The following is a 17,119-nucleotide window of genomic DNA, read 5'->3' as shown; positions in this document are numbered from 1 at the left end:
AAGATGAACCTTGAAGAATATCAACAGGAACCCTGGGTACGTACTAGGATATGTAGTATTTGAGACGGTTAGCCTTGCAGTCATTTCTAGACTTGAGTTGAATAGAGAAACTCTCTATTTTGTTCTGACTCTCATTATCTTTTGATTTCACAAGAGCATTTTCCCTTTTCATGTGAGATGTTTAACAGCCTCAGAAGAACTGTCCAAACCTTACTTTCTGGTTTCAAATTGCTGATGGAGCTATGGCAGTATGATCTTAAGAGTTAGCAAACTACCTACGTTAGTTGAGCAAAATCTTGAAAAACAGAATGTAGATCCATTCATAGTGCTTTGGCATTAAGTAGTTAGAATGTTGTTTTCCAAAGCTGCTGTTGAGTTCTAGGGTGAAGTTCAAAAATGTACATAGTATTTTCCTAAAGAAATGAATGTATATATATTTGCTGCTTTTTCTTTCAGTCTTGCACAGATACCTAATTTGAATCTATTTTGAAAACAAACAAAAATGTTAAAAGAAGAGTTAGAAGTTTCCACTCCACTTTTATTCCTTTCCATGCTGTTTGAATTTACAGTATGGAACAGGAAAAGAAGTGAAGCTCTTTCTCTTTTGATTAGAATACTGAAGAACAGATATTACAGCATAACACAGAGTCCTCCAAGGAACTAGATAGTTGACATATAGTTGCTTACAGTCTTTAATATAGACTCATTAAGATAAAAAAGAATATCATTTTATTCCACACACGCGCGCATACACACGTGTGTAGTTTTCATGTATGATAGTTCAACTAATTGTTGTTCTGTGGCTTTTTCCAAGTACAAAATAAAGTTTTGTTTGCAATAAACAATACAAACATTTTCATTTTAGTTCATAGAATCGTAGAATGTTCTGGGTTGAAAAGGATGAAAATGATCATCTAGTTTCAACCCCCCTGCCACAGGCAGGTCGCCAACCACTAGATCAAGATGCCCAGAGCCACATCCAGCCTGGTCTTGATTTTGTTTGTTGTCTGGTTTTTGTTGTTGTTTTTAAGTAGTAGTTATTATTTAAATGAATTTAAGGACCAGAGTGTGTTCAAACACAACTCAAGTGCTTTGGGAAGAAAAACACAACTCGAGAACGAAGTTCTTGATCCAATGACTTTATAAACAGCCAAAGAATAGGAAGTAGAGGTGTGAAGATTTTCTCAATGTCTGGTTGAATGATTGTTTTGTTTCTTACATATTATCAGTAGTCAATAATATTATAATGAAGTACTTCTCATCTCCATTTTATTTAATTCTATTTAAAGTCACTCCATGGATTTAGTAATTTCACAGTAAGCAGATGCTGGAAAGAAAAGGAAAATGTATAAACAAGATTAGTGACAAGGGCATATTCATTTGTGTTTTTAGACTAGGTTTTTAAGTAGTACCTAAGCTAAACTTTTTAATTACTTTATTTCTTTATTCCAGAGAGCACAATCAGATGAATTAGAAAAAATAGAAAAACACAGCAAGGCGTCTAAGGAAAAAGAAAATGCTAAGTCTTTGGATAAACCGGAACAGTAAGAACATACTTAGAAAACAATATAATTTTATTCACTTTAGAAAATGTTGCATGCTACTGTAAATTAGCTATGGATTATATAAAAGAAAGAAAAATCAAAACAAACTCTGAAACCTGTGATCATTTTCTCTGTTAATTTCTACAGGTTCCTCTATGAACTCTCGTTAATTCCCAACTTTTCAGAACGTGTATTTTGCATCTTGTTTCAGTCAACATTTTCAGAAAGCATTTGTTCAATCCATCGCAAACTTGAATTATTACAGAAACTCTGTGAGGTAGGTTGTGTTCCATAAAGACTTAGAGCTATATTTTTGATATTTAATCTTGTTAAGTTGTACTCATATTTCAAAAGTTTTTTCTTTATTTACTCTGAGTACTCATTACATCTGAAGGATAGCAGTCCTGCAGAATAGAACGTTTTATGATTGCACTTCAACATCAAAGCAAATTTTAAGACTAGTTTTTGGGACTGAACTATATCATCTTGTTGCCATAAATGCATATCGGTCTCAGGAAGAGAATCTATCTTTTCTGTTTGTGAAAGCAAAATTTTTCCTCTTTATAATCACTGTGTAATTAAGTTCCAAAGGAATACAGGTTCAGTTCACCTTATGTTTGCTTGGTTTTTGGAAGTGTGCAACTCAATAATATCAGTGATAAAATGGCTGAGAGAAAGCAATGATGTCTCTAGCTGGAAGAGATTCCTGTAATTTGGTAGTCCCATGGAGGAAGGGGGGGAGGGAAGTACCACAAGCAGAACTACATGGCTTTAACATGCAGGTTTTGTCAGTATTTTCATAACTATTTTTAGTATTTTGTTTTAACTCTTAAGGTTCTGTTTGTTTTTAAATAGGTGTTTTAGGGATTTGTTGCAAAACCCTCTTCTAAATTAAATATAATTCACACCAACACGATTTAAGTAAATACTGTTTCCTTTTTCCTAAAAGATCACTTCTTATAATATGCTGTTTTCTATTTATATAAATCATATTCATAAGTTATATTCATGTTATATATGTCTATACATATTATATTTAGATAGTATATACATATTACATTTAAATTAATATCAGTTTTGCAGATAAGGTTTTCCTTTCATAACATATTAATAACATTCTACACCTTTGTGAACACCTGTTTCTCTTTTTCTCTTTTGTAGACACTGAAAAATGGGTCAGGAGTTATGCAGGTCTTAGGTTTGGTTCTTGCCTTTGGAAATTACATGAATGGTGGAAATAGAACACGAGGACAGGCTGATGGGTTTGGACTAGATATCCTGCCAAAACTGAAAGATGTCAAGAGCAGTGTAAGTTGATTTGAGATTTCCTGTTGGCCTTAAAATATTAAAATATTTCCACAAATCACTCTTCTTTCATTTTTAAATGAACAGTGTGTAATTTAGAAAAGCATATCAAAGGAAATTCTGAATAATTCTTAAGACTTTAAATTGGCCCAAAATATGGCTAGTAAATCATTCAGGAGCTTAGAGCATCTCTCTTATGAGGAAAGACTACAAGACCTGGGACTGTTCAGCTTGGAGATTCTCATAAATGTCTAAAGGGTGGGTGTTAAGTGGGTGGGACCAGGCTCCTCAGCATTGCCCAGAAAAAGGGGACATGAGCACAGACCAGAACATGAGAAGTTCTATACGAACATGATGAAAGAATTCTTTACTATGACGGTTACAGAGCACTAGGATAGGCTGCCCAGAGTATCTCCTCTGGAGATACTCAAGATCCTTTACAAACTACTCTGGAGAACCTTTTTCAGCAGAGAGTTTCAACTAGAGGCCCTTTCCAACGCCTACAATTCTGTGATTCTGTGAATATCAAGTTCTGCTCGTCTGAAAGTGGTAGAAAAAGAAGAGCTTGTTTCCCTAAATACACATGCTTTAGCTGTTGTATTAGATAATGTGAGTATCATGTCAACTACTTGCTTTGAAAGGAACTCCATTCTGGTGTGACTGTTCTTGCAGTAAGCCAAGAGAGCGATTATGTGAATGATGCCATAGTACAGCATGTCTAGGGCAGCTTACTTTAGTAAAATCTTATGGTTTTACTATGGACTCTAGATAGATTATCAGTTTCAGAACTTATACATGAGCAAAAGTTCTGAATGTTACCCAGGTAAGATGCATACACCAGCATAGAATTAGTTTCGCTTTTCCCTTGTTCGGAAATTTCAAATGCAAAGACTCAGTTTACAATGAATTACATTTCTAAAATCAGGAATGGCTTATGCAACTGTTACAACATATTTTTCTGTTACTGTTTTTAATGGTTGTTTAATAGTTCACAGCTTTTTGTTGTTGTTCTTGTTTCTTTAAGTGATCTCTTGCTCCCAACCCCTTCACCCCCCCCCCCCCCCCCCCCCCCACCAAAAAAAAAGACCCATAAAAACAAAATACTTCCTGTGTGTGACTCTAAAAGCGACTTGAATGAACATTAGATATTTTTTTCCCCAGGGAGTCTTAATACAACAACTATTTTTTCTTCTACACAGGACAACAGCAGAAGTCTTCTATCTTATATTGTCTCATACTATTTGCGTAATTTTGATGAGGTGAGTGAGGATAAATTTTACTTTTTTTGTAAACTAAAGATCAAAAATAAAGATCAAAAATCAGCTTAAATTTGCATTTCTGCTGGCTAAGATAAGAAAATGCACACATGTTATTTGTGTTATATTTTATAAAATAAAAATATAATGAGCACAATGTAACTGCATATTTGTGTTGTTGTCAGGATGCTGGGAAAGAGCAATGCATCTTTCCTCTTCCAGAGCCACAGGATCTCTTTCAGGCTTCACAGCTGAAGTTTGAAGACTTTCAAAAGGATCTCCGCAAAATGAAGAAAGATTTGCGAGGTACTGAAGTTAGTTTAAGTGTTAATTATATGTTTGCAATGTATATCTGGTATTACTTTTTTCTATCACTTTGAGAAATTATATGACAGTATAAAAGTAGTTGCGTATACTTTGATTCCTCAGGTAGGCTTTTGTTTCCTTTTTTTTTTTTGTGACCATTATTTTATCAACTTCATTATAGTAATTCATTATTTTCTGCAGATAACCTTGAAGAGGTTGCTAAAGTATACAGCATCAAACCAATTAGGTAAAATCTTATGTCTCAAAACTAGAACAAAATCATCACTGTTTTATTGTGTGTGTGTGTGTGTATGTATGTGAACTGACCATAACTAAAATTTCGAAGCATTGGACTGTAACCGTGACAAAAATATTTTAGAATTAGGTCCAAGTACTGCCTAGCAGATAAGAAAATGCTGTTTAAGACATTGAAATAATTGAACTTTTCTAAAATATAATATGCAAAGAAAGTATTTTTTTTCTCATGTTTGTAGAATGACATTTCTTAAAACTCAACGCCTAAAAATACATTTGCTGGAGTTTTTAAAGAACATGTATAACATTTTTCTTAATAGCACTGGGAACTAAGTACTAAGTTTAAGTTAATTAAGATAAAGAGTTTGTGAAAATGTTAGCCAGCAACATCCATGATCTTCAATGTTTTTGCTAAAGGTCTCTGTCAGCCTAGGCAAGTATATGCATTATGATAAATTGTGGAGAGAAGGATTCAAATCAAACAGTGAAAAGATCTGTATTGACTGTTTCAAATGGTTTTGAATGCCAGGAATCTAGAGAGCATGGTAGAGTTTAGTAAACCACTAGTCCCTGAAAAACCTAGAATGGAAGGTTCTGTATTAAAACAAAGACTTGGCACTGTTACAAAATAAAATCTGACGTTCTCTTCTTGCCCTTATCAAACTTTCTATGTTGATGTTTAAATTCTTTCTTTAAAAATGTATTTTAAATATTTCGAAGTAAAATTTAAAGTTATTTCAAGATCACTCGTGATACTGAAGAGCGAACTGGTGCAGCATCCAGCTGCTGCCCTGAAGAATCAGCCATAAGAAAAAATATTTCTATAGCTCTAGCAACTTTCAGATTATCTGAGGGGCAAACTCCGAGCTTACAAACAGAGGAGAAAGATATTTAGCTTTGATTTAGGGAAAGTACTTGAATTCAGGCACATGTTGAAGAACTTCTAGGGATGCAGACGTTATCCTTCACAAGTTCACTGAAAGTATAATTATATGGACAAGGGCTTAAATATTTTAGATCAGGGTTGAAATTTGCACTCAGACATAAATCTCTTGTGGAATAAATCTACACTGTGTAGTGATCAAAGACAGCTTTCTGAAAAAATGGAAATTACATGCTTCACTCTGCCACAAGACTTCAGGCAAATTCTTCTGTGCTTCCAGACCCAGCCCTTAGGCTTGAATCTCCATTGTCATTCTGTTTTCTAGTTAACGAAACTGAAGAATAGACGCAGACATCTCGACTCCCTGCTCCCTTTAGGAAAAGCGTTTTTAGGAAATAGCTTTGGCCCCCTTCTGCATCCTCTTCTGGATACAAAGTAAAAATCTTACGGCTTTCTTATCAACTCTGAGTGATGCAAAATGCTTTTTGATGTCTCTTTTTCAAAGAAATGTGTCACCTTGAATTCAAAATTGCTTTAAAGAAAGCTCTGACTGCAAAAGGATTCACTAAAACCTCTGCATATTCCAATTGCTTAGTTGTAATAGCTTCAGAGAGACAGCATAGCCAAATCAAATGCTGGTCTTTTTAAAATAATGCATATTTTAGCTGAATGGCTAAAATGTCTTCAAAGTGGTTTTCCTTTTTCATTTATTTCAAGTACACTGCCAGATTTACTAATGTTTATCTGGAACCTTACCACTTGAGGAACTAGTAAGTGTCTCATTAAATGACTGAGCAGGAAGGGAACTTAAGATACTTCTCAAATTATGACAGAACCCTAAATATGATCCTCTCTTTTTGAAGCCGTTGAAAATGAGTATTGAGTATTCCCGAGAAAGACTATCACCACACTTAGAGAGGGAAATAGATGCCTATGACTGCATTCCTGTTCTACAGTTAGTTGTAGGCTGTAGCTATGACGCCATTTTCATCTGTGTTTAGGTGGAATATTTTATGATCGGATTTCACATTTTCTTGTTCTTTTTGTTTGTTTACATGTTTGTTTTTTTTCTAATTTAATCACTGGAAATATGCATATAACAATACGGCACTATCACCAGTTTAAGGGTATGTTAGTTTCAAATACCCTGCAAACTATGCACAGTGAGATCACAGTAAAAAATGGCAGGAAGGCGGTTCCAAAAGGATCTCTTCATAAAATTACAAGTAAATACAACAACAAAAATAAATAAAACACCAGCACAAGCTAGAGGAAGGTTGTTATGAAAAATTGCTTTGTAACAGTAATTAAATAGTTCAGTCTATAAATGCTGCATTTTTCTATTTAGATATGTCAGTAACATACACAGTGGCATATAGATGTAAATCATCTTTATAATTCTGCAAAAATCTGTCTTTATCATGCTGTTTCACAGTTCAGAGCTAGGGCTTATGATTGTATTAAGGGAGTTATGCTGATTTTCTTAAGAAGAAAAAAAGCTTGGGGTGTTTAAAATTTTTTGACTATGGAAGCTCTTGTTCATTTTAAAGTTTCATGAATACTGTATGCCTTTCAATTTGTAAATGCTAGAAAGAAAAGTCTCTACAGAGATTTCAAATCAAAGTGGAAGTCCAAAAACTTTCAGAAGGCACAATGTGTACCTGTTCCAAGATAAATAATTTAGAAATTTACATTTCAGCTAAGCTGTAAGTCATCTAAACTAGGGTAGCAGAAATTATTCTAACCATACAACATCATACTTATAGATTGTTCAGACTTTGTTGCTGTTTTTAGATGAAATACACCCCAGGGTTAAAGTTAATATGGTAGATTACTGTTAAGAAACAGAAGACCAAAGAACAGGTAAAGCTTTTCATTTACAAACCAAGTGAGTTTGGCTCTATCTGTTGCCCCGAGATTTCACAGCTGTCCAGGATTCTTACTTTAGCCTTCTTAACTTCAGTGACATATAGTTTGTTAAGCAATTTGATCTGCTTTTGATCTCTCCTGGCTGTCAGCAATGTTTTTTGATGCAGTTATGCCAAGCAATGACTCTGTTCTTAAGTCATTCTGGGGACGAAACTTTAGCACTTGTCACATGACTTAACTCACCATATTAAAGAAAAATTGGGCATCCAGCGTCACAAGAACATGGCTCTTGCTGAGTCATGTGAGACGTGTTGTGTATTCAGTACTAGCATATGGATGCACACTTGTGATTTAGAAAAATACTGGATTTGTGACCCATAAAGATCTTCAGAACATATATTTTATTTAGGAAAGAACTAGGATGTTAAAATGGCAGTGAGAGTTATTCATGAAGCACTTATGGCAAGTTAAGACTATTTAGAAGCTATTCTTTGGCTGCTTGTTAGCATTTTAGCCTTAGAATAGTTAGTTTATTCTTGCAAATCATAATCCAATTCATCAATTGTCATTTATTGCAAAAGTTTCACTGAAGCTCAGCTAAAATGCAATTAGAAACAATGTCAGGCAGAAAATAAATCCGACTAGTTGTTGAAAAGAAGAATAATACCCTATAATGGACTGCTATAAAATTGAACCAGTCAGTGCTTATTTATATGCCACAGTATTGTAATGCTTAATATCTTTGCCTGAAAACTACTTATAAGTAATAATATTATTTTCATAATTTAAGTATTAGTTTTGTAGTGACGCTCTTTTTCTACCATGTGTGCAACAAGTCATTGAAAAATCTCCATAAGAAGGTAGGCAGTATGGCTTGCTATATCTCTTTGGTTAGAAATAAACATGACTGAAAGTGTTTATAAATTGTTAAGCAGATACAGAGCACTTTATATTTTAACAACTGTATTCCAAGAAGAGTTCCACAATAATTTGGAGAAGTACATGTTCCCTGTTTTTTTTTCGTACTTCTTACTGTGACCTGAAATTATTTATTCAGCTTAGCTGTGTAGCGATATAAATTATACATCTAATACCTGCTGTGGCAATCAGAGAACTGAAAGTTCCATTTGGTGCAGTAGAAAGACTTGTAACTGAATCTGGGGCATTGTCAAGATGGGACTGAGAGATATAAGGTAGTAGATATGCTTTGGTTCCTTACCATTTTTTATTTGCATAATAATCTATTAAACATATAGATGTTGACAGTTGTGTTGACCATGGGTTACCTTGTAAAATAAGATTGCATCCGCTGTTAGATCTTCTGTTAATGCTTGCAGGCTAAATCCTTCTGTTATCTGTTTAATTTACCTTCACAGGAGCAACTATTGTCTTAGCTAAGTTAAATCTTTACTTTTGCCTACTTGTTAGCAGCATGCATCCAAAAATTCTAGCTGTTTATTCAGCTATTACTGAAGGGGTTAATTGCGGCAGCTACGCAGTATGCAGACTCCTAAACCTAAACCAGATGTAAACTAAAGCCAGGCTTTCAGTCAATCTGTGAGTCATATTTTACTGTCCTTAGAACTCCAAACAAGGAGCTGTCTATGGAATCCCTTGAAGACTCAGCAGTTCTTAGCACAAGTCTTTACAATTAAAAAAAAAAAAAAAAAAAAAAAAGCTGTTTCTGTACTTGTGGCTGAATTCATCAGTTTCTTTTGATGAGGCCGGTATTCTCCTTTGATAAAGTCTAAACTTTCTATTAAAGTCCCAGGTTGCAGCTGTAAGAAATAAGAAATCACTGAAGAAGTTGTGAAAATAGTGCTTATGCTGTTTATATGCTTTTCAGATATGTTGGACTCAGGCGAATGTCCTGTGGGACTCTGAGTACTCAAAACCTCTGAAAATCAGGGACATAGTTTCAAAACATCCTTAAAACCGTAAAAACAAATAGTCTCTTAAGTCTTAGCACAGCTTGTTCTCTCAAGTATCATAAACCGTCCTGTCTTAAAAATCCATCTCAATTCTGTAGGACTTCTATCGGTAAATATGTGGTCTCAGGTGTGGTTAGCCCAAATACCCTGACAAACATCAGTTCATTTTTTGAATATTGCTTATATGTTAATAACTGTTTAGAAGGTTGAGAAAGAGATGTCTCTGCCTGTACCAACCTCTGCTTAGGATCTGAAGTCTTCAGAATGTGTAAATAAGGCAAATGCACGTAGACTGGGTAGCCAAGAGAACTGAAACCTTTACTGTATAAAGCAATATGAGGTTCTTATCCTTCTTTGTTCCTGTTTGGGCACTGCCAGTTTTTGAGACTTCTACCTAGTGAGTTTCTACCTAGTGCTTGGCTATTATGCCTGTCTACATGATTGTCAGTTAGGATGCTTTAAATGCCATTCCATTCTTGTATTATATTAAAATTTTAAATCTCCTTTAATTAAATGGAACTACTTATTTTAGCATTGTTTTTCTGTTGCTCACATAACAGAAGCTGTGAGAATAGAGATGGTAATAGAGCAAGTTTTGACTTAACTTGATAGAACTCAAAAGACAGATAAGCATTTGTTTCAGACAAAACTTTTGTAAACTTACTGCAGCAAATCTACCTTGCCAACCTAGTCCTTTGATAATCTAGGGTGTTTAGGTGATCAGCTTTGTTGGAATGATATGTGTTTGTCTGTAACACTGGCGGGAGAGGGGGGGTGGAATAGATATGGAATGCTCTGGCATTTTCAAATTTTTTTATGCATGTTTCACGTCCACATTGCTTAGAAGTTATTAAATACACTTCTGACATATTTATTCAGTATCATATTCCTGCACTTGGGTAGAAATACTGGTAACTGTCCAGTGTTCTACGTTCCTTTCATATGATGAGCACTTTAAAATTCCTTCAGTTACAATGAGGAATAACAATACTTCATCCAAATAAAGGGATTTTATACTCTGGTGACAAATTGCAAGACATGATAAATGAGTGCTCTAACAAACAGGTTGTACAGGGAGGCTGTGATTCCAAACTTGATCCTCTGGAAAACAAGGAAACTTAGAGCTTACAGGACTGTTAATTCTTTAATGAAGAAAGCATCCAGTTGAGCTAGTTTTGAACATAAGCTGTCTCAAAGCTGGCAGATTATGGGATGGGTATTAATATTGTAACAGTCATAGCATTTCCTCCTCTTTTTATTTTTATTTATTTTAATCAGATATTATATATGGCATCTTCCTACAAAGCAAGGAAAAGGAATTTTTTTTAAGTTACTTACACGTAATTTGCAATCCAGGAATAGGGTCAGAAACAAACACGAACAGCTAGTCTTCTGAACATCACTGATTTTAGTCCTTTCACGTAGAAATAAATAAAAAGCAAACTAGAGAAACAAAAATATAATTAACTTTGCTTTCTTTCTTCCACCCCACTTACATGAACAAATCAACTATGGAAGGGCTTCCAGTATGCATGTGATTAAAGATTAGACATTTCTTGCAACAGTATTACATAAGTTTTCCTTTGCCATAGCAAGTTGAGTACAAAGGATAGTATATCCTTGTATTTTCTTCTAGGCTTTGAAAGAGGACTGCTTCTTTGCAGTTCTGCAATTCAGACTATTGGCATAGGTATAGACTACAGATTTCTTTCAGCATATATTTTTATAAGACATGTTTCTTCCAAATCAGCTGAGATATCTGGAGGTGTAGTCAGGAGAGTAAAATGTTTTAATTGTTCTGTGAAGAATATTTTGGAAAAAGGTATGAAATGTAAGTGATACTAAATGGACAATTATGACTGTTTCTAGGGTGTCTTTCAACTCTGTCATATATTTTTGAACAGGAGTAAAGAATAGTAAAAATACCACCACCACCATCAGAATTTTCTTTTTTTTTTTTTTTTTTTTTTGCAGAATAGTACGTAATTTCTCCTGCTTCCTTCTGGCCATTACTGTATGAAAATTCATGGTTATTTTGAATTCCTTCCCTTATTTCAGATGTGTTGACTAGCATTTAAGAACCTCAAAGGTGGTTAGAGAACATTTGGGTCATACTTGTATTTTTACTATTTGTGGTAATATTTTTAGAAAGAATTAAAAAGTTTTCTTTGCTAAAGATAACAACACACTTTGTTTTTTTTCCACAATCTTTAAAAATAGTGAAAATATCATAAAAGAGAAGGAAAACTGAATCACTGTATTCAGGCTCTAAACCAATCAGCAGTAGTATCTGTTTATCAAAGGTACAGTTTCTGTTCTGTTCCTTTCTAAAATCATAGACTTTCCCAATCTTAGAAATGCTTCACAGATGGCAGCGACTGCATTTTTATATTTAGTTTAGCACGTAACTGTTTTACTCGCTTGTACGTTTGAATGTGTATGTATATTAAATTGCTTCATAAGTAGGCTTACCCTTTTATTTGAATTTTAATTTATGAATTCATTCTAAATTTTGTTTTGCTTTCAAAAAATCTACTTGTACTTATATTATTTTGTAAGCTAAATAAAAATGAGATTGAAATTTTTAGTGTCACCCTGACCTTGCTTGTTTAGACTTGCTGGTTATTTGATTTGAATGAGTCTCCCTTTGTGATATTGATTTTAAAATACAAATACACTAGTTGTCTTTGGTTTAATCACAACTATGAGAAAAGACAGTTAAACATTGTCTAGAGATGTAATGCTGCATTCTCAAAAAATTTGTTCCAGACATAGGAGACCAGATGAGTAGTATAGTAAAGGTGAATCAATTTGCTCAGCTAACAGAATACAAAAGAGTAATGTGACTACCATAATATCCGTTTACATTTTTCATACTCTAGCTTGAATGACTAAGTGCAGACCTACTTTGGGCTGACTGACTAGCATTTGCTATAGGTAATGAACCTCTGGCTCATTTTCTTAAATGATAATACCACCACCATAATCTTTTGGATATGTCATTCATCTGTTGCTGTAAACCAAAAAATGTTGTTAGTACAGGTTAGAAATTCATGATTGGTTAGATAAGAATGACCTAATAACTATTTTTTTTTTTAAATTCTGGTATTTTTACAAATATTCCACATTTCTAGATTCATCTAAGGCTTCTACCTATTATTTCTAATCTAAACCAGACTGTAATTGTCATCTGTATATATTTAGATAAATACCATTCTATGCATTTTTCATATTTAAAGGAGATAATTATGGTAGTGAATTCTGCTGCTTCAAATTTTTTTTAATGTAATTATTCTTCTATATGTAAAAACACAGTAGCAATCCTGTTTCTCTGAAAGAACCCTCAGATTAAATAAAAAAAATATGTGCACTTTTGTTGGAATTTTTGAGGCAGAGCCATTCTCCTGAATTAGTATCTTTTGTTGCTCCAAATGGAATTACTTTGGCTTGTCTGTGAGAACATGGTGATGCCACATCACCAGTGACAAATCTGTGAGGGATGCTTTGGGGTTCATCTTCTCTGTCCAGAACTCTGAAGTAGTAACCAAATTGTTCTCCTCCAAGGTCTCATAGAATTCAAGCTATGATAGCTATGCTATCATGTTCTTGTACTTCAGTAATTTTCTAGGTTACTTTTGAACATAGCAAGTTGTTTAACCTCATCTGTGGTTTTAGCAGATATCAAGCCCTCATCTGCATTTTATGTACTATAATTCTATAATTAAAATTTATAGAAAATTATATTTTTCTATAATTCAAATTCCTCGTAATGGCTGGTGCTGGTTTTGCACCTGAACTTCATTTTGATTGAGGTACTGTCACCTAAGTACACGTAGATGAAAATGACCAGAGATCATAATTTTGTTCCAATATCTTTCAGCTCCTTTAATTTGTCTTTCTCTTTCAAAATAATTCAGTGTTTTTATTAATCTTGCTGCCATTCATTTAAACTATCAGTTATGCTGGCTGTGAGTTATTGTTAAATTTTGATCAAAAACATTTGATCATGATATAGCTATTCTTGAATATATTGTCATAGAGTTCACACTTGAAGTAGTGTGTTTGAGGAACATATTCCAGCAATTTCGCTAGGTATATATTAATTGAAGAATGTGTTTTATTTCAACATGCAGATGCATACTGTGATGTGCCATTACTAAACTAATCTGTTTTTTCAATTTCAGTATGTGAGACAGAAGCAGCAAAAGTTTATCAGCTATCACTAGAAGAGCACCTACAACCTTTCAAAGACAGCATGGAGCAATTCATTAGTCAAGGTAAATAATGAAACGTCACTTAACCTTTTCATGACATTTCAAAGACAAGTTATGGGAACAATGTTTATACATTGTGGGAAAGAGACTGTTTATTTTGGCATCATAGAAAGATGTGGATTAGTTTAATCAGATGCCACACAGTTCTAAAAGATTTACAAAATGATTCTGTTGTAACGTAGGTGACTCATTTTCTTTTGCATGACAGCCAAGACAAATGCTATTGGCTCAAGTACGTGATCTGATAAGTTCAGCATTCCAGTAGAAAACAATTTTACAACGTTTGTTCCTTGAAAAATTATTGAAGCTGGATCTGTGTCATTAATTTCTTTCCAAAGAGATAATTCCTTTAGACGTGCCAAAAACAGTCAGTAAGTTCAGCAAAAGTAGTTAAATTTTTTTTCCAGATATAAGGCAAATCCATATGAAATACTTGGATATGATTAGTGGAAAAAGCAAGAAAAGATTTAAGATGAACTGGCATTCTGAGTACTAGAAGGAATAAAAAACACAACAACAAAAAAAAAAAACACTTCAAAGATGAATAGACAATGTTTTACTAGACTCTTCTTTTGCTAGATAGTAGGAAGATAGGAAGCATGGGTGAATTTAATTTTTGACTAGTAGCACATCACAATGTCTCTTGCAATACTGCACTGAAAAAGTATATTCTGTGCTGACCAGTTCAATTTCTGATACAATTTGGAGTTGAATGCATTAGAGTGGCAGTGGCCTGATAAGCAAATCAATGTTGTTTTAGCTTTCTTGGTCACCTTACTGCTCCTTCTGCTTTGATGATGTTTTTTATGATAGATGTTTGTTACCTCCTGATTAGGTGATTTATGTGAAAAGTGAGTTTCTACTGATTACTCAACATAGCTCTCAGTAATACATTAGCCTAGATCTGTGACTGTGTAAGAGAGAAATCATCGTTAACTGTGCATGACGTTTGACAGACCAGGCAGGTATGCATTTATTTATTCTTAATTAGAATGTCCAAGGTGATCATCTGTCCAAACTTTAAAAAAAAAAAAAAAAAAGAAATTATATAAGTTTCAGTATGAATCAGTATATGCTACCAGTATCCTAACGACAGTGGAAGAAATGCTGATTTACAATTATGTATATGAGTATTTCAGAAACATTGTTTTGAACTATATATGTAAATTGATGCTTCCTTAGACAAACTATCCATTTGTCAAATCTGGCAAACAGCGTTGTGTCCTGCATGACTAGATATGGAACTATAAGGGCTTCCCAGAAAGTGATGCCTCCTAATTTATTCTGTTGGCCCACGAAGTCAAAGGCAGATATTGGAGGTATGGCAGTAGAGGTTAAACTTTTCCACCAATATTCCATTACATCTTCTTACCTCGTGACAGATGGCAGCAGAGAGGCAGTCTGACAAAATGGCATCTGACATGGAAGTGCGTATCAAGCACTGGTGTGTCATTGAATTCCTCTGTGCAGAAACAATTGCATCCGTTGATGTTCATTGACACTTGCTGAACACTGATGGAGACCAAAGAGTGGATGTGAGCACAGTGAAATGATGGGTGGTGAATTTCAGCAGTGGTGGCCGTGACAATGGGTCATCTATGTCAGTGCAGTTTTTTTAAACATACAGCATTCAGGCTCTTGTTCATCACTGGCAAAAATGCCTAGTTACTGGTGATGACTGTGCTGAAAAATAGTGTTTTGTAGCTGAGGATTTACTCCATCCAATAGTGTTATTAAGCTTTCTGTTTTAGTTTCCATGGAAATAAATAGTAAACATTACGTTCAGAGCGACCTACGTATGTTAAGACTGTATTCTCATGCAGTTGATATGCAACTAGTGACATAGACACATTTTGTGTTATGTTTATATTATTACTGATATATGTAGACAGGGAGCTGTCAAATCACGAGCTACTCTTAAACAGATCACTAATGGTACACTGTAAGTCATGCAACATGTCTATTTATAAAAAAAAGCAGCAAGTCAAATATGGGGGGGGCTTATATTGCATCACCTGTGTAACACCTTTGGAAGGCTCTTACCCTGTATTTTAGCCTTTTTTGACTATGACTTAGAGAGGGTAATTATATAGAGTAAAGGCTATAGTAATTTTATGAGGAAAGTGAGAAAAAAACGTGCAGCAGTGCCTCTTATGCATGAGGAACTTTGCTGTTCCAATTATTAGTGGATCTTGCTAGAGCATTGATAGGGGAGATCCATGATGTCAGTAAAAATATGATCGCTTTTTAATTGAAATAACTGGAAATGTGCATTATGAACACAATGAATTGTGGCTAAAAAATTTATACACTGTTTAAAATTTTGAGGAATGTTTTTTCAGTATTCTATCGCAATGTAAGAAAGACAAAGGTTAACTTAAAAAAAAAAAAAAAAGAAAAAAAATGAATCTCTGGTTAAGTTCCAAAAAAAAAAAAAAAAGTAATTCTAAATACCTTTCATTATGAAATCCTTTGTTTTTACTTCATGGGATTGAATTCAGACTTGAAAGAGGCCATGTTTAAAGCAGGATTTCTCTTTCCTGTTCAGTGTTTGACAGGCTTTTGATCTAGATATTTTTTCTAAGGGCTTTTGTTGTTTATGCAGACATAATCGATGAGTCTTTTCAGCTAGACTGCACACATGATCATTTAGAAAAACAGAGGGACAATTCTTGGCACCTTTTAGGGATTTGTGTTTATATAACATATGCTCTGGGCAAAAAAAAAAAAAAAAAAAAAAAACACTAAGCTTTAAGTTTTATCTTTTCAAGTTCCAGTTTCTCTAAAGTCAGAAGAAGTTTTAACTTATAATTCAGATGAAAAACATTTTTCATAAGGATGAATAATTTGGCATGTTTATATGATGTCTTTTCAGAGTAGATAACTTGCGTGCGTAATGGGACCCAAAAGTTCAAAGTAGCTAGTTATTCACTTAAACTTGTTGCTAAACTTGCAGTTTAAATGGGTTTCTTGTAGGCAGAAATGCTTGGACATCGAATTAAATATTCCTGACAAGAAAATAGAAAACCAGAGTACTTACTGTGTGGCACAGTTATGTAACTTCAAATTAAGTTACTGTAAATGGTCCAGCTGATTGTTGCTGTTGATGTATGTTAAAATAAAATTATTAGCACTTTCATTAGAGTCTTTAGATGCAAAAATGATTGCTCTTCTAGCTGACTAGTGGAAATTATTCCTTTCAAACAATAAAGAACGGGATGAAGTAAGGTATGTGTTCAGTTTCATAATATTTTAGATCAAAATGTTAGTGGCATGTATAGCTGAAGCTGCCTAGCATTTACCTTGCTATCCCAGTCAGTAGTCTAAAGTGTCAGCATGTTCATCAAAATAAGCAAAGTAGTCAATCTATTTAACAGAAAATCAAAATATCTGTTCCATCTCTATACATGCAGTTTCTGAGGGTGTGTGTGTGTTTCAGAACCTCCAAGGCAAACCTCACTGTTCTCCCATGTTTTCTACCCTCTTTTTTGAACCA

At 34.0% G+C, this 17,119-nt stretch overlaps 1 protein-coding gene across 4 annotated transcripts in view; it reads left to right on the top strand.

The window, feature by feature from the left end:
- Positions 1 to 17,119, top strand: part of FMN2 (formin 2) — a 157,642-nt gene that overhangs the window by 101,205 nt on the left and 39,318 nt on the right. For all 4 annotated transcript variants that reach the window (XM_040696690.2, XM_046938373.1, XM_040696689.2 and 1 more), the window contains 6 exon segments: positions 1,453 to 1,544; positions 1,692 to 1,821; positions 2,706 to 2,852; positions 4,049 to 4,108; positions 4,291 to 4,411; positions 13,534 to 13,626. In XM_040696690.2, coding sequence (XP_040552624.1) covers positions 1,453 to 1,544; positions 1,692 to 1,821; positions 2,706 to 2,852; positions 4,049 to 4,108; positions 4,291 to 4,411; positions 13,534 to 13,626 — 643 coding nt within the window.

Source organism: Gallus gallus, chromosome 3 (genome assembly GCF_016699485.2).
Source record: "Gallus gallus isolate bGalGal1 chromosome 3, bGalGal1.mat.broiler.GRCg7b, whole genome shotgun sequence".
NCBI lineage: Eukaryota > Metazoa > Chordata > Aves > Galliformes > Phasianidae > Gallus > Gallus gallus.
The sequence above is the reverse complement of the archived record's forward strand: the minus strand, read 5'-3'. Positions and strand labels throughout refer to the sequence as shown.